Source organism: Eleginops maclovinus, chromosome 23 (assembly GCF_036324505.1).
Source record: "Eleginops maclovinus isolate JMC-PN-2008 ecotype Puerto Natales chromosome 23, JC_Emac_rtc_rv5, whole genome shotgun sequence".
NCBI lineage: Eukaryota > Metazoa > Chordata > Actinopteri > Perciformes > Eleginopidae > Eleginops > Eleginops maclovinus.
This window is the reverse complement of record NC_086371.1, coordinates 11,202,469-11,222,035: the sequence shown is the minus strand read 5'-3', so window position 1 is coordinate 11,222,035 and position 19,567 is coordinate 11,202,469. Positions and strand designations below refer to the sequence as shown.

At 39.5% G+C, this 19,567-nt stretch overlaps 4 protein-coding genes across 10 annotated transcripts in view; 1 reads left to right on the top strand and 3 right to left on the bottom strand.

Annotated features, from left to right (window-relative positions):
* The window catches only part of vegfba (vascular endothelial growth factor Ba), a 14,571-nt gene extending 13,667 nt beyond the window's left edge, over nt 1–904 (bottom strand). For both annotated transcript variants that reach the window (XM_063876911.1, XM_063876912.1), the window contains exon 1: nt 1–904. This exon is cut by the window's left edge and continues 115 nt beyond it. The gene's annotated coding sequence lies outside the window, so the exon portion shown is untranslated.
* Nucleotides 905–3,187: 2,283 nt separating this feature from the next.
* On the bottom strand, nt 3,188–8,484 carry dnajc4 (DnaJ (Hsp40) homolog, subfamily C, member 4). The gene is made up of 8 exons (XM_063877139.1): nt 8,415–8,484; nt 7,840–7,905; nt 7,203–7,327; nt 6,740–6,830; nt 6,187–6,368; nt 5,386–5,556; nt 4,376–4,462; nt 3,188–4,259 (listed from the first exon to the last, which is right to left on the bottom strand). The coding sequence occupies exons 3-8, from the start codon at nt 7,292–7,294 to the stop codon at nt 4,163–4,165; spliced, it is 720 nt and encodes a 239-aa protein (XP_063733209.1). The 5' UTR covers nt 7,295–7,327; nt 7,840–7,905; nt 8,415–8,484; the 3' UTR covers nt 3,188–4,162.
* A 575-nt stretch (nt 8,485–9,059) lies between these two features.
* nudt22 (nudix (nucleoside diphosphate linked moiety X)-type motif 22) lies at nt 9,060–13,316 on the top strand. Of its 6 annotated transcripts, XM_063877302.1 has the most exons (8): nt 9,060–9,116; nt 9,269–9,362; nt 10,440–10,587; nt 11,248–11,890; nt 12,222–12,341; nt 12,561–12,658; nt 12,749–12,842; nt 12,970–13,316. In XM_063877302.1, the coding sequence occupies exons 3-8, from the start codon at nt 10,499–10,501 to the stop codon at nt 13,129–13,131; spliced, it is 1,206 nt and encodes a 401-aa protein (XP_063733372.1). In that variant the 5' UTR covers nt 9,060–9,116; nt 9,269–9,362; nt 10,440–10,498; the 3' UTR covers nt 13,132–13,316. The 6 variants fall into 6 exon arrangements, with proteins under 6 accessions (XP_063733372.1, XP_063733373.1, XP_063733376.1 ...); XM_063877303.1 differs by lacking the exon at nt 9,060–9,116 and having other exon boundaries at nt 9,201–9,362; XM_063877306.1 differs by lacking the exon at nt 9,060–9,116 and having other exon boundaries at nt 9,282–9,362; nt 10,412–10,587.
* On the bottom strand, nt 13,155–18,721 carry si:ch211-107m4.1 (heterogeneous nuclear ribonucleoprotein U-like protein 2). The gene is given in 12 exon segments (XM_063877301.1): nt 13,155–14,112; nt 14,408–14,460; nt 14,545–14,772; nt 15,283–15,451; nt 15,876–15,977; nt 16,106–16,228; nt 16,679–16,945; nt 17,065–17,177; nt 17,273–17,515; nt 17,664–17,740; nt 18,130–18,436; nt 18,439–18,721. Coding segments are annotated over 12 exon segments (1,914 nt in total). The 5' UTR covers nt 18,596–18,721; the 3' UTR covers nt 13,155–14,037.
* Nucleotides 18,722–19,567: the final 846 nt, after the last annotated feature.

Sequence of the window (19,567 nt, the reverse complement as noted above, 5' to 3'; positions counted from 1 at the left end):
TGGACCGATCCAAAAAAAGAAAAACAGAAGGTGGTTTGTCCGACTGTCTCTGGGTCCGATTAAAGACGCAGAAATCCCGCTTTCATTCTCCAGGCTCCCTTCCTTGAAAGGACACCAAGGGTGGCATCCTCAGATGTTAAATAATAACTTTATCTTGTTGCATTTGAAACTGAATGATCGTGTTAATAATACCCAAAGTCAGTTCCTTAAGTATTATAGTTTGTTATCACATTTAAATTAGTCAAACACGAGAGGACTAGGCCTGCCCCTCCCTTCACTTATTTTAAAATATAGACAGAAAATATATCACTTTTAAGTAATAATTAAATAGCCCTATCAAATCGTGGAAACGTAACCTTTAAATCCTGATTTTTCCCAAATGAGACTTATTCAAACTTTGACTGATGCTTTCTTTTATTTATTCCAGGTCAGTCTATTGGTGCTGAGCCCATAAAGCCGGTGTGGGGGTCCGGGTGGCGTGACCAGAGGATCATCCAGATTCCCGCTGAAACGTGGTGCGATCATTGAATCCCCTGTGTGGCTGAAAAAAACGCATCATCCAACTATAGGACGCTTATCCGGTAAAGATCCGAAGCTTTATCCCGCCGTGCAGAGCTGGACAGTGCAGCAAATTCCGCTCCCCGGCTCGGTTACAGTCTCTCCACACTGTCGCTCCCTCTGAAAATGTGACGTTTCCCCTCCAGGCGCATCTTGCCGGTTTTTTTATCCTCTTATAAATATGACAGGAATGACATCCTGCACTGACATGGCAGCACAGCTAACACGGGAGTAGCAGCATAGTCCACAGACACAGAGAGAGGTCTGAGTCTTCATTACTTGTTGTGATCGGTTTCCTCATTTCCTTTGCCCTTGAGACGCACGCAGCGTAACCATTGCACTGCCAACTTTTTCCAAACAGGACAGGCGCACTGGATACAGGTGCAGCGTCTCTATTGGTCCCAGAGTTGGGGGTCAGGGGGCCTCCAGGGTCCCCCTGAAAGTGGGGAACAGAGATGTAGTGCCACTGAGGTCATTTACTCATTATTTCTGAACATTTGGGGTTTTAGCTGGCATTTCTTCAGTGGTTTATCGATTCTCGAAGTTCTGAAACAGTCTGTGATTATGAATTCAATGAAGCAATTTATTTGTCCCTACTCCGGAATTTGCAAAAGCACGTAGTGTAGTACCGTAAGACAATATAAAAACATTAGTTTTAAAAAACATACAAAGGCCAAATTAAGCTGTACACATGATTAAATAATGATAATATTGGTGCACTAAAAGTACAGTCCACATATGTGGTTTTATAATAAAGCGCCCAAAATTAACTGATCCTATGACAAGGACAAAATAAGCAAAGAGCGTGTTTAAAATTTGTGTTGGGGGGGATCCATTTACTCAATATGTGAGTATGTTGCCTGCCTAGAACTGTAGCTATATGCTGTCATTGTCCATGTGCTGTTGATCTGTCCTATTCATGTTGAAGTAGAGATGCCCTTTATTTTATTTTGTTTGGTTTTGTCTTGTTTTTTTTTAACCAATATTTAGTTATTTTATTATTGTTTCCCTTATGTCTGTCTAGTAGCGTGTCGTGAGAGATGTCTGTTGTTAGTGTTATACATACAGTAATTATACATTATACAACTGTGAAAATGTTATCTGATGTTTAAAATCACCATAAATAGTGAAAATTAATTCGCTGCCCCCTATGCATTCTTGTATTCAATTAAAATCATCTCAAATATTTGTTTTGGGACAGTATCCTACAGAATAACAAAGTGTGACGGTGTAACTGTCTGAGGGTCCCTTTCATATTAATGAAGGATCTTTTTACCCTATCACTATCTTTTCTTTTCTAAATAATACATCAGAAGGCATAGTACAGTATTATTTCAGAGCATGATGAGAGTTCATCACAAAAATTAGAAGTTTGTGCTGTTTATCAATCTAGATTGTTTTGGTGTGTGTTGCTGAGTGTTAGGGAAATCCATCATGACTGCCCTTTATCTAATGTAATGGAACTGGATGGCACCTGACCTGGTTGTTAACAAACAATACATTAAAAAAACAAAACAATGTTTCTTTCCATAAAATGAGACCTGGTTACTGAAGACAATCTACAGACCCTGCAATTTCATGAAGGAAATATTGGTATTTCTGCCAAACTACTCCTGCCAACCATATCTTACGTAATCAGGTCATGATTTCTAGAAAATCATTGCTTTTCAGTTTTTGTCCTTTTTATTTTCACACCGAGTACCATCTAGTTCCATTTTTATCTGAGAAAAAGGCAGAGATCTCTACGATCAATTTCTCCAACACTCTCCAAGTCACACCAACATAATCTTAATTGCTAAAAAGTGTGACAATAAAAAAAAAGGTAAGTATTTTTGATTCTGGGAAGAACTGTTTCTTACTAAAGATAAATGTAAAATAAAACTGCCTTTAAGGCTGTAAGTGTGTGTGAAGACATACAGACAACAGAATCTCATTAAAGTGTGTTTGGGTTATGACAGACCACTCACACGCCACATGAGGGTGAGGGTGTCTGTATGCAGAAGTTTGTTATCTCCAGCTGAAGCCTCAGGACAGGGGCCGCTGGTGACAAGAACAGTGAAGAGGAAAAAGCAGCATCTCTTCTTAAAACACAATTCAAAAAATATTTCTGGGATTCCTTACGTCTGCCAGTCTTCTTTAAAACAACAACTAGAAACCAAGCTTCTTTTCCATAATGTCACCAGCAAACAAATGTTGTGTACAAAGGAAGATCTTATGAATTGTTTTATAACCAAAATGATACTTTGTGAACAGTATGTGTAAAGTCACCTTTCAGTTAATCACAATTGTAGCTCCACATTTCAAATTAGAGCTTTACACAGAGCAGTTCAAGTTTACTATCACTGGGATAATGGAAAATAAATGTGTATATTATAAAGAAGGGCAGATCAAAAATGATCCATTTAAAAGATGACTACATCTGAATGTGAGTAAACCATGCCAGTATCCGAAAATTACCTTAAATGTAAAAAGGACATTGCTGAAATGGTTCATTAAAAAAGAAATCCTAGATTTATTGGTAATAAAATAAATAAATATATATGCATGTGTCTGTAATCTGTTCTGTATAACAAAAGTAGAACCAAAGCATATTTGAATGAGAGACGGAACAAAAAGGCGGAAGTAATGATTGATGAGAAAAAGTCAATCTTTTAATAATTTCCCTCGGACATCCCTTCAGGAATATACAAGGCAGACAAAAACAGAACAACAATCTCTAATATTTAAAACTGAAAGGAAAAGTGTCAAAAGTCAAAATATCCTGTGAATTGCTTTCCCTTTAAAAGAGGACATTTCTCATTATTACAATAGTTAGAACTAATTTAAAAGACTTGTTCTCACTGTTTTCAAGTCATAATATCGATCCATTTTGTCTAACAAATGGAGGATCCATTTATAATGCACGGTGTTGCATTTCTGCAGTAACATACAGGGTCGGGCAAGAGAAAAATAAGGAGTTTGACTCCTTTGGCATTTGGCATATTTAGACCACGTTCCTTGACAAACCATAATTGTTTGACTTTGAACGCATCATTCTTCATTCTCCTGAACTGTCCCATCAATCGATTTCAATCCATGTGACACTCTTTCAGCAAATAGGCTAGTTGCATTTCCAGTAAAGACTTGGTTATGGTCTGTTAAATCTTCACTTCATAAACACAACCGCTCTTATGTGATATAATTCACTGTTATCTGTGAGCCCCACTTACACACCAAAAAGCCTGGGAAGGATAATAAATACCATGTTCCTGTGAGTTCATTCAGTGTACATTAGGGTTCCTTTGGACAAACATGAGAGAGGTTTGTGTACAGACTGACTCCTGTTCACCGACCGAGGTACAAGATGTTCAAAAGGCCGGTCCAGTCTGATGTGCAGCTCAGCCTTGGCATTAAAAAAAACACCTGAATGACCAGATTAAACTCTCTCACATCACACCCCATGATCTTTGTCTCTTCAAGCCCTCAGCATTACAACTGAGGACAAATAAAGAGAAAACTATTTTTAAACATCCTAAAAGAAGTACCACATCCAGTCTGCCGCTGTCTCCCACCTGCTGGCAGTTTGTGCCCCATCATGATCAACCCAACACAACTGGAGACTGTCTTACTTGTCCTCTCCATCTTTACTGATTTTGTATTTCTCCAGAAACTCAGCATGTTTCTGTCGCAGGATTTCAGACTGTTTCTTAAAACCGTTGACCCTGAAAAGAAAGCACAGAAGACACGTTGACACTCCGCTTCATATTCAAGCATCACAAGAACGAAACAGAAAAGAACAGTGATTTTTTTAACGTTAATTTATAGTTTGTGCACTCACCTGGCCTTCTCTTTGGATACATTGTAAATGTCGGTGATGACTCGATCTTTCTCGTCCATGAAAGTATTGTGAACTTCTTCCAGTTTCCTGAAGGAGTCGGAGAAACACTTGAGTTTAAGACAGAGTTTGCAGAAGACCTTTGCTTAACCTAAGAACTCTTCGCTCAGCAGGCAATTTGTATGCTTTTATTGTCTTTATGAGTTTGTGCAGCTGTTATAACAGCTCTTCAAATCACAAAGAAGTGAATCACCAGAAGCAGAAGAGACGCAGTCATTGTGTAAGAACAAATACAATGTTGTTTCAACACACAAGGCACAGACACATGTCCACAAACAATCCCATTCATCTAGGTTATGTGAATGTGGAGCAAAGAACACTCAGGAGGTAAGTAAATCAGATGGAGGGACTGCAGTGTGAATGGTCTAGTTTGAATATTGGGCCTCATTTAACAATTGCTTCCCAAGTTCTTCACGTGTTCTTACTGCTCTTAATTGTTAGTCCCTTGGTTCCTCTGATGATGAATCCCTTTGTCCTCATTAATTGAAAAGCGCATGCCAGTTGATCCTATTTAGCATAGGTAAACGCAAAACGCCATAAAAGGGCATGAGACTACAGGGTCGTGTGCACACAGACATTGAAAAAAGGGGCTGAGAGAATTAAGTCAAGAATGCCAAAACAAAGGTCTTAAGAGGGCGAAGCACCGGACTACAAACTTTTTAAGAAACTCTATTGAAAGCCAAATGTAAACTAAAACAAATATAACAAAAACAGATCTTATTACTTGTTAAGTACTGAAGTGTTAGTGTTGTGCTTTAATTTTTATAAATACTAAGAAACATGTCGGCACTCCAATGTGCGAAACAGGGCTCTTTAGTGTGCTTAGATTCAGTTCTTATCAGAAAACATGGATGTGAATGTCAACATCTTTTTTAAAACAGCTTTCAAAAAGAATTCACTTAACAATCACATTTTAATGCTTGAACTGTCTTTATCATGTGCTGGTTTTGTACCTGAAGAAGATCACGTGGGATCCGATGCCGAACATTATAGTGAGGATGCAGTATCCCACCAGGCGGAAGTTCCTGCTCCTCTTCTTCTCCTGCCATTCCTCTTCCGTCATCTCCTGTGCATTAGCCTTACGAAACTGCTCCCAGTAACGAGAGTTATCCTGGTAATCCGCACTGAAGGCAGAGAAGTTACCAAAGAATCATGATTGGAGAAATCAAAAACAGGAGATAGGACAGATTTGAGATATGTAAAAACAGACCGTTAAGTGTTAAGAAGACAAGTGTGAGGGACTCTTAACTAGTACACTGCCATTAGAATATTGTGAACAAGAAACTTTTTGTAATTCTGATTTTTCCTCATGGTTTTTAGGAGAAAATAACTCCAGATATTCAAATCAACAAAATCATAACACAGAACCAAAATTTGTTGTTGTCAAGGCCTTGTGCACAGACAACACTGGATGCCTTGTTTCTAGTCTTATGCACCAAGTTGAAAAAAACTTATGCATCAGAATTTTTCTAGAAATAAATAATTGTTTATGGTCCATAGTTTTAGGGGGGGTTTCCTTCTGTTGGAAGGTAAAGGGATATATTCTTCAGTGTTGTTGTAAGTCTCAGTTAGATAGTACTATGAGAGCATTACAGCAAAGAAAAATAATACAGCACAAGGCCTTCTTCTTAAAGTCAATCTGCATGACTTCTTGTCACAAAAGGACATCATCCAAATGTTTCCCCTCACATTAACACTGATATAGAGTGAAGAAGGAGGTCAGGTTACGCGAGATGTGTTGCGTGTATCTCCACCTGGCTTTGTAGCTGGTGTAACTGGCGCTGGATCTGAATGCATGTCCCCCACTGTACGGTTGTCTGATTTTTAAATCGTAATCCTTCCTGCTCGGCCCTTTGCTCAGCACTCGGTAGGCTTCGTTCAGCTCCACAAACTGGCCGTGCAGCATCGGGTTGGAGGGGTCGCTGTCTGGGTGCAGCTGCCAGGAGAGTGAGTCAGTTACAGTAATGAGGTCTAGTGACCAAACCAAACATTAACCCAGGGATACATTCTGACACATGCAGACATTTACACATCTGAACATGTTTACTTTCATTTTGACATGGTTTGCAATTAAAACCACGGTTCTTTGTCTAATGGTCAAGTTATCTCTATGCTCAATTATGACAGAGCCACAAGGTAAATACACATGCACATCCTTATTTACACAGGGGGCCATAACATGAGAACAAACTGTCAGGAAACTTTCTGTGGGAACGGTTAAACTAAAAGTTAGTCTATGGAAAGGCTGCCCTCAGGTGGTCAGAAATGTTCTTTAATGAAGAGCTTGTTAACAAAGTAGCAGCTTACCTTTTTAGATTTGTCGAAAAATGCATTTTTTATTTCCTCCAAGGAGGCATCTGATTTCACTTCGAGGATATCGTAGTAGTTCACAGCTTTTCTGGGGTTTGAGAAAGCAAAAACTCATAACCAACAAAAAAAAAAAAGCAGAGCACCCTAACAAAATCACTCAATTGTTTTCAGTAGTTCTGATTCAGCAAAACAGATAAAAACAAGCATGTTAAAGAGTATTTATTTATAAAGCGCAATTCGTCAAAAGTAACAATACAAGGTGCTTAACAAAACAATCAACATACAAAGAAAGCTGATCAAATCTTACAATATAATTGAGTGAATTAAGACTAAGAGAATGATAAGTATAAAAAATATGTTTAAGATTGTATTGAGAGGTATGAACAGATTATTGGAGAGGACTATAGACGCTAAATGCTGCCTATCTTTCCTACACAAATATTCTAAACACAAAGTCTACCTGTGTGCATAGCTCTGGGAGAGCAGACGCAGTCCGCTCTTGTAGTACCAAAGACAACTCTGGCATAGACGCAGCTTAGCCTCCAACTGCATGATGGGGAATGTCTGAGATACCACACAGGAGGCCTGTGCACAGAGGGCAGATTTAAAAAATGATACACAGACCAGTGAAGTAGGGAGTTATTTAAAACCATAATTATAAACACTTAGTTGGCAGACTTTCAAGTTTATTAATATTGCACTTTGATCATTCAGACCTTAGAATCTACTCATTGTAATTATGGTGTTTGTTACTTTGAAGTTAACATTTATTAGGAAAAATGTCTGTTAGGGGCCAAAACAACACTCAGAACAGTGAGCTTTATATAGGTAAGCAATTGCCAAAATATATATGTATTTTTATGTAGAGGTTCATTTTTATTTTTGTTTAAGTTGGACATCATCCTGTATCAAAGCACAGTGCAAATATCAGCGAAGAAATGTGGCTTCTACACACAGAGCCATTAACAGGATGGATGCAGCGTTGGTTACGAAATAATTATACGGACTGTTTGTCAACTCAACCGTGTTGATAAAGTAGAGTTTAAGACAAGGAGAAATACTGTTGGTGGGAAAAGGGTTATCGTTCCTTTCTTTACCTTTCAGTGTGCTCCCATTGAAAAGTGATGCTGTCAGCAGCTTCCCCTCATCGGTTCACACGTGATCTGACAATGACAACAGGGGACGAGGTGAGTGAAATAACTTTGATTAAGGACATATATTTATAAAGATTTTATCGACAGCTCACAGCTCGAGTGCTTACACTTGTCATTCACTTTAAAACCTTATGCTTTGTTCATGGGGGTGTGTTAACCCAATAGTTATTTTTATACATACTTATAAGTACATTTAAAACATCTAACTTTACTTTACTTTGATTAGCTACACGGCAGGCTACAGGTTTCTGCTGTTTGCACATGAATCACGATAAACCTGTTCAATTTCAATCAAACAGGGTCATTGAGTTTCCAGTATGGACACTTTGTTCTGCTACCTGAGCTAGCCTGGGATAGCTGTATCCGCCTGACAGCTTTAATGTGCTACTGTTAGCCTGATAATATTCATCTAAATTATCTTGCAGTGTTGTGCAAAACTCTCAGAACAAATGTTAAGCAATGCCACGAAACTGAAATAAGTATAAACCCGGAATTTAGAAGGAGAGACAGTGACATACCCGCAGGACCCATGCAGTTTGATAACAGTGGCTGTCCTGTAGGCCCGTTGCATAAAGCGAGACTAACCAGAAATCTGGGAGATGTGCCCTTCAAAATAAAACTTCATCGACTACCGTGAACCTTTAAAACTCTTTCTTAATTTTACAAATACAAATTCTAAAACAAATGTTATCGTTCTCGTTCAATTGAATTGAATGTGTTATTTTGTCACGATTATTGTTTAAGAGTTTTTATTTAGATTAGATATTTTTCGACAGATCTAGACATCACAATACATTCTGAAAAGGTGATTATTGTGTCTGACTTGTTGCAAAGATAAATATAGCACATAACGTTGCCAATTATGTGAATACATAATAACTAATCCTAACCCTAATGCGCTTTTATTTAGCAAAAATAGAATGTCTTATCGTACGGTTAAAATCCCTTATTCATTTGCTGAACTATAGAACCTATTTATATTAGTTTATTTGATATTTTATGTACGCTTTTAAAGCCTGGGATCCACGATTTTAATTTCCAATGACTCACTGATAAAATAAGATCTTGAAAGTTGAGACGCAATATTCAGGATTATTGTCTTAAATAATGAACGGAAGTTATTGCTGATTTCAGGCGTCTTTACACAACACAAACACGCCCCTTCTGCACGTGTTTGCTTCCAGGATTTAACCCTGTTGTTGCTGTGTTCACCTGCATGGGTAAAATTAAGGACGTATTTATCCTACCAGTATACCTTAAAACACCAATTAACAAGTACATTTTTTAAATAATTGATGAACTCATTTGTATTTCACACTGTTTGGTCAATTAACCATAAGTATGAGACATATACTTGTAATTCTTGCTGTAGTCACTGGATGGTGATAATGAACACATTGTGCAGTGGATCCAGAAGAGGAAGAAACGCTTTGCTGCTGTGCATCCAATCGCTTGCACCCAGGAAGGTAAGGCTAAACATCTCCAACGTGTATGACTTCATTTAAATCATAATGATTGTTGTCCAGAATACTTTAGTCATTTTAAAAGTGATTTAAAAAAACTGGGGTCATTATGGTTTTACAAGATCGTTACTCCGTTCATGGTCCTGTCTGTGCCCATGCTGCAGGATATGAAGTGGAAGTGAGTTAGATCGTCAGAAATGTTCAGCTTCAAAAGTTTACGCTAACTAAACAGTGTTAGTGTTGAAGTAAAAAAATACAATCTGTATCAATTCACTGTTTTTAAATCTTAACTTAAATAGTTAACCACACACTGATGTTTGTGTTTAACAAGTTGCACTTGTGGCCATAGCCCAGCGGGTGATGTCACTGCCGATGTTTTTCATCTTTAAAAACATTGTAAAAAAATAAAAATAAAAAGCAGCCATCAGGCGGGACAGAAGATGTGTGGACAGAAGATGAGAACAGTGTTTTTCTTATGATAGCCAATGTTTACAAAGTGAATTGAACATAAAAAAGTCGGAAGGACTTGTGTGTGAAATGTATCAACTGCAAGTAAAAATGTGTTACGACATCTATACTGTATCACTGCAGTAGTTTTGCCCTTTGACAGTTGTAAAACACCTGCAGTGACATCACAGATTGCGGTGTTGCCAGAAGAACATTTGCCTGTCACTTTAGAACACAGCAGCAGCAGCAGCAGAGGTTTTAAATATTTCAAGGGATATTGGTTTATAATGGTTTTAATTAAATCTTTAATCAGCAATTTAATATTTAAATAACTGAAAATGATGTTCAACAAGTCTCACTGACCTTCTTGGATAATTATTTGCAGAATAATACCAAGTTTTTTTCGCTGGTAAAATGAGTGATCAAAATGACTTTTGTGGCGAACAAGTGACTGTGTGTGTATTCTTGGCGTGACCCGTTTGTGTAGAGGGGAGGGAGCAGCAGTAAGAAGCAAAAACCCGGACCTGTACACAGTTATTCAATGTTCTCAGATTCACCTCTTTGTTAACAGCTCCTCTTGCTTTTCTGTGCATTTTGTTTAATAGAAATATTTATATTTAAAAACACGTACAGAGCTGCAGCATTGAGAGTGAAGAGACAAGTGAGCACTTCAATGATATCCACAGTGAGAGATGACGGACTCGGAAGTGTCTGTGCTGCTGCACTGTGCAGCCTGGAGGGGTCTGCTGCAGGCTCAGGTACAGGTGGAGCTCTCTGAAAGGTATGAGCATCACAACCACAACACTCTTAAACGTGTTGAAACTAAAGATTATATAATTATGGGGCCTCTCTTCTTAAAGGTATCATTTATAACAATTAAGCATTAAAATGTCTAAAAAGTACTAGACTTGTTATATATTCTGTTGAGTTATGAACTTACATTATCAAAAATGATTTTTGCTTTTTTTCAAACCCAAATAAATTAGTGTTTCAATTAAGGTAATGATAAGTTTCACTCTTGGTCTCCTGCAATCTCGAAAAAATCATGCATGAGCATTGTTTTTGAGCAAATGTACATTTTATCTGTGTTACAAGCAACATTTATACGTCACATTTTTAGGATCTTGTCATTTGATTCAAATCTAATGGAGCAAAACTGTGTGGTAACTCGGCTCAAGGCCCTTTTATAAATGCCTTTTTGAAATTGCATAATAATATATTAACAACATAATGGTTCAAAGATATAGAAACTGGGGTTTGGGATTTATATTTTAAAGAATATATTATAACATAAAGCTCTGCATGGGATTCGTTAACAATAATGAAACCAGATGAATAACACCATCATTATCCTTTAATATAGTAGTTTGTGAATGACCAAAAGGATAAACGTAGTCAATTTAAAGCTAACTTGTCTTTTTCTGTCTCTTCCTCTTCTAAGATTCAACAGACAGACAGATCCAGCTGTAGATCGTCACATAGAGGAGGTGTGGACAGAGCGAGTCTCCAAGGAGCCATGGCTTTTCAACGGTTCCAAATTCAGACTGCACTCTTTCTGCTTGTCATCGTTCCCGGTTTCTCATAAACACCCAGCCTGCACTCATCCACCAAACACCCCGTCCTCAGACCGAGCAGAGGAGCAGGAGGGTGATGCACCAAACAGAACACAGAAAATGGAGAAGTCGTGTATCACGGACTCACTGCATGACACTGCTCAGAGCAGTTTGGACAGAAGGAGCAGAGATGTGAATCAGGTAGAAAATGCAGATAGTGTCAGTGCACTGTCACCAGCTTCCTCCACCTTCTGTATAAACGCAGAGGATCCAGAGCCCCTCCTCACTCTGAGGCTCGGCCTCACATGCTACAAAGATTACCTGGGAACAAACTGGTCGTGTCGGGTGGCAGAGCTGCGTCAGCGCGGAGAGGTAGAGTTCAGAGATGCTCTGGCGCTGCTGGCTCAGCCTCTGGGTGTGGGCGGCATAGTCTGTACAGACGACGGGCAAGTGGTGTTCATCAGGAGGAGCCAGAAGGTGGCAGAGGCCGGGGGGCTGCTGGACATCCCCGGAGGTCACCCAGAACCAAAGGTGAAGAAAATACTGTGAAGGGTCTTTTGAATATGTTGGTGATGGGTAGATTATATTTGTGTTACATTTGTGCACAGTAATTTGTGTCTTTGTGGTACTTTAATCTTTTTTGTCATTTCGGTGGTCAATTGGTGTCTTCAAGTGGTAACTTTGTGTATCTTTTTAGTTGTTTTTGTCTCTGGTTAGTTTTTTCTGTAAGTTGAGTTGATGCTCTTAGTAGTTTTTGTCTCTTTTTTTGGTTTGGCACTTGTCTCCTTGAGGGCAGTTTGCATGTTAAGGTGCCCCTGCAGTAATGATGATGTGTTTTCTTACTGCTGCTGCCCCTCTTCAGGTGGTGTGTGAGCGTCTGGGCCAGGCGGTGCGTGAGGAGCAGATCAGCGTGGACATGATGCAGCAGAGGCCTGTTGTTTCAGAGCTGTTCTTGTCTGTGTGCGCCGAGATCAGAGACGAGGTGAGAACAGAGTCCACTGTAAACTGATTTGATGTTAAGTTATTGTTTAGTTACTTCATTGATACTTAAGCTGACCTAATTGGATAAAAAATAAAGGTTCCATTTCCAAAGTGCAGTTTTTTCCCTAATGATTTGTTGGTAACTAAATTAGTTCCTCTTTTTCACGACCAAATTAAACCATGGCTGAAATATATCCGACTTCTCTCGGTCTGTCCACAGGTGAATATTCCTCTGAGCTCCCTCGGAGAGCCGGTCCTGATGGGCGTCGCTCTGAATCACACCAGCGCCGGCAGACCAAGTGCTGAGTTCTACGTCAGGTACACATACCTTCAGTACTGATTTGATATTATGGAAGTGTGCCTTGCATGGTTTGATAAAGATATAATGTGAAGTGTGTGTATCCTCAGTTGCTCGTTGACATCTGATGAAGTAAGAAAGTTGTACTGGCAAGGAGGAGCGGAGGCCCATGAGTCAACAGATATTGTCTTCCTCAGCAGAACTGTGAGTAATCTATAGTCACGGATGTATTACATTATCTGCAGGGGAAACTCACTTTGGAAGATGCATTAGAAGGGAACAAGACAAAGATACACAGAAATGCATTTTGTTCCCTCTGTTAAATGTGTAGGAGGTGTTGCAGCTGGACATCAGCAGCCCTCTGTGGTCGGAGCTGTGTCCTTCAGCCAAAGGAGCCATACTGCTTTATCAGACAGTGAAGCCTTACAGCGAGCGGGGACAGAGCAGACAACATGACGCTCAGCAGATCGCTTCAGAAAAGAGATCCGGATGATTAAATGTACCCATCAAAAAACAAACATTTCAGGGTATTTATTACTCTGACTTAAGGCACTCTCTTAACAACACTGGTGCTACAAATGTGCAAAATACTGTATATTTTTTTAAGCATTTGTTCACTGTAGAGTAAAAGCATATTGATTTTAGAAAATGTTGAATTAAAAACTCGTAAAAAGTGACGTGGTTGTCAATAGTAAAATGATTAAATGCTACGACACTGATTATCCTTGATTTGTCAAAGCACGGAAACGTGTACTGTAATCTGAAACGTTGTGTATAGTATAATTTGCTGGTGTATTTAGTAGGGATGCACAGATTGCAAAAATGTCGGCCGATGCCGATATCGATGTTAAGAAAAACATTTTTGCCGATGCCGATTTTTTACTATGTAACCTGTAATGGTAGCACAATGCAGACTAAGGCAGCCTATCCCTTTAAGAGAGAGAATGGGGGATACGTGAGAGAGAGGTTGAGCGAGCCATAGTAAGTTTCTGGAAGTTAACGGGAGTAGCAGCAAGTATAACAAAGTCACAAATATATACGACGGCCTCCCAAGAACACTGAAGAATGGAATTAATTTACCGATCCTCCAGACACCCGGTACACGGGGCAGAAGTCCTGCAGCTTTAAAATTATGCCCTGACTTCAGATTTGGTCCATCAGACTTCTCCCGGTCACGTAGCAAAACATAAACATCGGCGACTGCCATCAGTGATGTCACCTTATTTTACCGATGTGCCAATGGTGGTAAATAGGACTAACATCGGCCGATGCCGATGTCTCACTGATGTATCGGTGCATCCCTAGTATTTAGCTCTTTTAAAATTGAAATGACATCCTCGATTGTCCAGGTAAGCACAGGCAGTGCATCGACGTCTGTCTCCTCCTGTTCCAGGTTTCTTCAGCAGTAACTTCCATATCCGCTGTAGCCAACGTCTCTGTAGTAGTAGCCCTCCTCCTGATAAGGCACACCCCACTGAAATGATACGTAAAAAACATGAAATTATTAGCAAAAAGTTAAAAAATCTTAATTTCTACTTAACTTAGAAGCTGTCTACAAGAGACACCACACATAGATGTGGTATTTTTTAAAAAACTGCTATTTTAGCTGTCAGAACCTTGGAGTTTCTGTTCTACAACTGTAGGTAACAGTATAACAAACTATAGATACTTAACTCACACAACCCTTCTTCCTAAACATCCAAACTCTGCTTTAAGAGTGCAGGTAAGCTAATGACAAAGCACACGATTTACAGATTAATAACACTCACATATCTTGGCTGCTGCCTCCATGGCTGCATATGGGGTCTTGTCTGGTTCCATCCTACAAAGATCACAAAGAAATCAACTAACGTAATGAAAATATCAAACATTCCAACATGCTGACGAACATATCTCTCATGCTGACCATGAAGTCCAGTCCACTGAAGTCTATGTGACGGTGTATGCATGTGAGGGTGGGGTTTTTTCTTGGAAAGTCGGGGTTTCTTCTTCTCCTGTTTGGGGATTGGGGGCAGCAGTCTTCGTGCATTATCTTTAAACTCCTGCAGAAGGGTCTGTGCATGTTCCTGAGGCAGCTCCACATACTGCAGCTCCTCCAGCAGCTCACTCTGCTGCTCTGGAAGGCTGAAGCTCACTGGACACGAGAAGAAAAGTTTAAGGTGTAGAAGAAAAGACAGAAATGAAGCGCATGTGATGTTCAGTCTGAATTAGACCCATTCGTTTAAATGCTCACTTATTTGTGAAATCACCCAATTTTTTGTAATTGTGGCTATGCAATTTATGCTGCCATTAGATTGCTGATAGGCCGCCAAGTTATGAAAGGAGCATGTTTACCTTTGTGTGCAGCAAATGGATTTTGACTGCAGTAAAAATTTTACTTTTGAAATGCAGACATTGCCCGAAAAAAAGGGTTTTGGTCCTTCTCCCTTCATTCTCTAAGTGGGGATAGGAGTGGTTTAAAAGGCTCCTAAATATATAAGAATTTGATTGAAATTTAAATATTATTCATTAAAAAGTTTTTATCCAAAATGAAACGCCTTTCAGATTGGCACCAGAAGACCCTGTCTCTGTTTCGGGATAAATTACCACTAAACTGGCCTCCTAGTTATAGTTATACTTCTACTACAGCTAAAAATGTGCACACCTTGCATTTTGAGCAGGGCGGTTTCAGGGATCTGCTCCCCGTTGCTTGTCTGGTGCAGAGACAATCGTCTTTTCCACTCGTCCACTGAAGGAAAGACCACCACCACCCGGCGCCTGAAGCCTGTGAAGAGCTGCAGCTTGTAACTACGTGCAGAGAACAGGATGTTGCTCTGTAAACAGAGAGATGACAAAGAGAAAGATGAGTAAAAGTACTGATAAGCCCAATGTTTCAGTGCTTTAATTATTAAATAATTAGACATGCTTTTGACTGAAAGAACCAGTTTAAAAAATAATGGAAAAATATCTTTGAAAATCTGGTGATTTATTTTTAAATAATACAGTGCTGGGAGAGTGGGTGATATTCAGAACATAAACACTAATAAAGAAACTGAATTTAAATTGGTAAATTAAGGAGAATTCCTGTAAAATTCCATGAGATTATAACATCATACATTTGTGAGATTTGGTAAGTAAGCTTCGGACTTGAAGTTTTTTTAATTGTAGGTTTGCAAATGTTTTCTCTTAATATTATTTCCTCCCTGGCTCCTTTCAAGTTTAAGAGTTGAATGAATGTGTTCAGTGGAGATGAGTTACCTGGTCGAGGATATAGTTGCCAGGAGTCTGAGAAGCCATCTTGATCAATTCAGTGAGACACAGCGAGGCCTGCTGCAGCCGGCTCTCCCTCTGTCCACCTCTCTGTACACAAACACACATACACATAAATACACACAGGTTACATTTTTGTAATCAATTAGTCAGAAGTTAAATATCATATTTAAATTTGAATATAAAACATGCAAGTAAATACTGGGGGTTTGACTGACAATCATACATGCAAGCAGCTCCTCTGTGCCCAGCAGCCAGTACTGTTTCTCAGGATGCTGCTTCATATGAGCCCGAGCCCAGTGGCTCTTCCCAGAACCAGGAAGACCAACCATCAACAACACCTGGAGGGAAAAATAAGAAATTAAAATGTGACAAATTGTAATGACTATTTATTTCCTGTCTGAAACAAAAAGGGCTATACCGGATGTCATTTGTTACAGCTATACTTTTAGACTTTGCACCACTTTAGAATTTTTGCAAATGTTTGAATCCTATCCTTCCAAAAAAATGTAATAGTAGCAGAATACAAAAACTATTAGAGAAGCCTAATCTTTGTCTGCAACTGTGCAGGAATATTACACACAACAAAAGCTGCACAGAATCCGAATGTCAATTTATGAATGAAGCCTTGAAGCTTCGAACTATTCTGTACAGCTCTACAAAATAACCTCATAAGCAATGCTAGTGTCATAGCTCAAGAGTGTATGTCAGTCTAAAAATGTTGTCCATCAACAACAAACAATAACTCTGCATGTATTACTTTGAATGGCAACCCAGCTACTGTCTCTCACCTCGCCCTGTGCTCTGAATGTAGGAGGCAGTGCTGCACGCTCCCTCTGCCCAGCAGAAAGAGCTGCCAGCGGTATGAACCCTGGAGGGCCGGGGTACCAGGGAAGAGCTGTGGGGTCCAGGAGGAATCGGACTGAGCACCCCTTACAAAGGACGTGAGGGAACAGAGGACGAGCCAGCAGCAGGGAGGCGTCGAGGGAGAACGCCTGACCCATGAAACGACCGTTCTTATGGAAAGAGAGCTCAACAGCACCGTCTGTGGAGAAGGACTGTGACATGACACACAAAGTTTGGATTATAAAAAAGAAATGCCATATCTTGGTGACAAGACAGTAAAGTTTCAAAGAATGTGAATAGAAGAAGAATGCTAGAGAAAAGTTTTACTCACAGCATAACAGCCGATGATATCCCCCTCTGAGAACGGTTCTCCAAACTCTTCCTCGTTCCCCTCTGACACTCTTTTACCTCGTGCATCATAAGCATAAGATAATTCATCCACACCTGTAAGGCCAATCGGTGATAGAAGAAAAAAAACATTTCCTGTTTCAATATCTTTAAATCACATCTCCAAACATGATTCTAATAATGACCCTTACCCAGCAGTAGAGAGGAGTGTGCCACAGACCAGCCGACTCTCATGCCGTAAGGATCCACCTCTACTTGTTCCTGCAGCTGTGTGGTCAACAACTTCTTCTCCAGCCTCAACTCAAAGCCTACCCTGCCCTGCAGCACCCCGTGAGTAAGCCTGCAGCCCGACCACAGCGAGGGGAATTGGGCCCAGAACCGCGGCTGACCCCAGGCACCATCAGGACCGACTTCAAAGTGGAGGTGACCATCATCTGTGTAGTCAGCAACAGAAATTCTTCAAAACTGCTGCACTGCTCTTATGAAAAAGTTACTATATACTTTGAAACACTGTAACAAAGTGAGGACTTTTTTAGGTCCCTTCACCAGAAAGGTGATGGGTGAACTCTAAAGAAGACTTACATGGATTTAGTCTGACTTTATCTTCATCCTCCTCCTCCGTCTCCACTCCGTCCACTGCAGGCTGTGGTGATTTGGCTCTTGTAAGGATAGAGAAGAATGCTGTTTTATAACATCCTTTCCATATATAGTCCTCAAAGATATTTTTAAAGACCAAGTTCAGGATGGGCTTGCTTTATTTACTCTTCCTTGCACATAGCATATTTTTTGCTTAAAGCTTTTAGATGAATCTTAACCAGTTGTGTAAAGTAGCTAAGTAGAGCTTTGGATAAGGAGTATTTTCATTTTTTAATACTTTGTACTTCTACTCCAATACAAATATGTAATACCTTTGGATTAAGAATTCAAATATAATCATGTTAAATAAGACTTTAGATAAACCTTGAGTAACAAGCTACCCTGCAGCATACGACGTTGCTAAAATTAGCTGCACCTTTACAAGCTTTGACAATACTCTAATGAACCTTACCTTTTGTATCGTATCTCCTCTTTGAACTCGTAAAAAGCTCTCCCTCTGCTCATAACCTTCTCTGTTGGCAGGTCCCCTCTGTGTCCTGCACCTCCCTGCTCGTTTTCAACATGTCCCTCCCCCGCCTGACACACCGATACCACCATCTCGGCTGATCCGTGTTGTGGTGAAGGCAGCCAGGGCTGAGTATCTGTCATGGTGGCGGTGTCTGTGAACTCTCGTGTTGGGGGTGATGAGGACGGAGGTTGGGTATCCACTGTCTCCGTTGTTGCTAAAAGTGTCATTGGTCGGTCATTCAGTAGTTTATTTTCTCTTCATCAGCGTCTTGTTCACTTTGTCGCGCCTCTAACGCGGACCATAGCCTGCCAAGCAGCTCAGCCTTCAGCCCCTTGTTGTCCAGCCCGAGATCCTTCAGTCTGGACCGCAGCTCGGCCACTTTGAGCTTTTTCATGTCGGTTAGCTTCATTGTTACCGTGTGAGAATCAATCCAGCCAGCTTCCTTCAGTAGTTGTGTCAAAAAAACAGACTCAAAGTAAACTGTTTTTAAAAGAAGAGTAGCTGTTTGTTCTAAACAACAGTTCAATATGGTGCCCTGCTCTGTGATTGGCTCTTTTCTTCTTCTTAGCTTTAAATATTGATAGATGAGAAATTCACAGAAGTCTCTGCTGCCCCTATATGGTGTAAAGCGGTACTACACATGTATTTTGCTCTGTTAATCTATTTTCAGTTGAAGACCATTTCTGTCAATGTGATTGAACCATAGATTGTATTAACAGTTGAACAAAATAAAGAGACCCGTTCCGTAATCTTAATGAGAAACTCATTTATCAAAACAGTGGGACAAAATAAAAAAAATGTAATTAAATAAAAGAGGAAATTAAATTTCAAAAAGCTCTCTGGAAGGCTGGCCAGCATCTTAACCAAATCTCTCTCCAAGATCCTTTGACCATTCAGTAATAAAAAAGCATTGCTGTCACTTTTCTATTTACTGGTTTAAGAAAGAAACTGCAACAAAAGGTAAAAATATATAATAAAACAATTTTACAAATACTCAGCTATTAGTCAAAGTCCTTCATCCAAATTCCTACTTAGGGAAACGTATGATGGGCAAATCTAATTAAGTAAGAGTGCTCTTTCCATAGAAATATGGCCCAATATGTATCAGAGTATAAATAGGAGAAAAACAATTTCAGACTTTTGTGTTCAAATGAGATGGTAATAGTGATATGATTAAATGCCAATAAATTATTAATGATATTAATATCCTATTATTGACTCTTGTAAAAAACTTTGTAAGCATTAGGAAAGTAACCCTGCACATACTTTAAACCTTTTGAATTAATAATCTCCAGTATTTTCCGTCTTCAGTTACTACACTACATTTTCAACTTAAACAAAAAGTCAGTATTAAGTTACCTTCTTGGTATTTAGGAGTTGA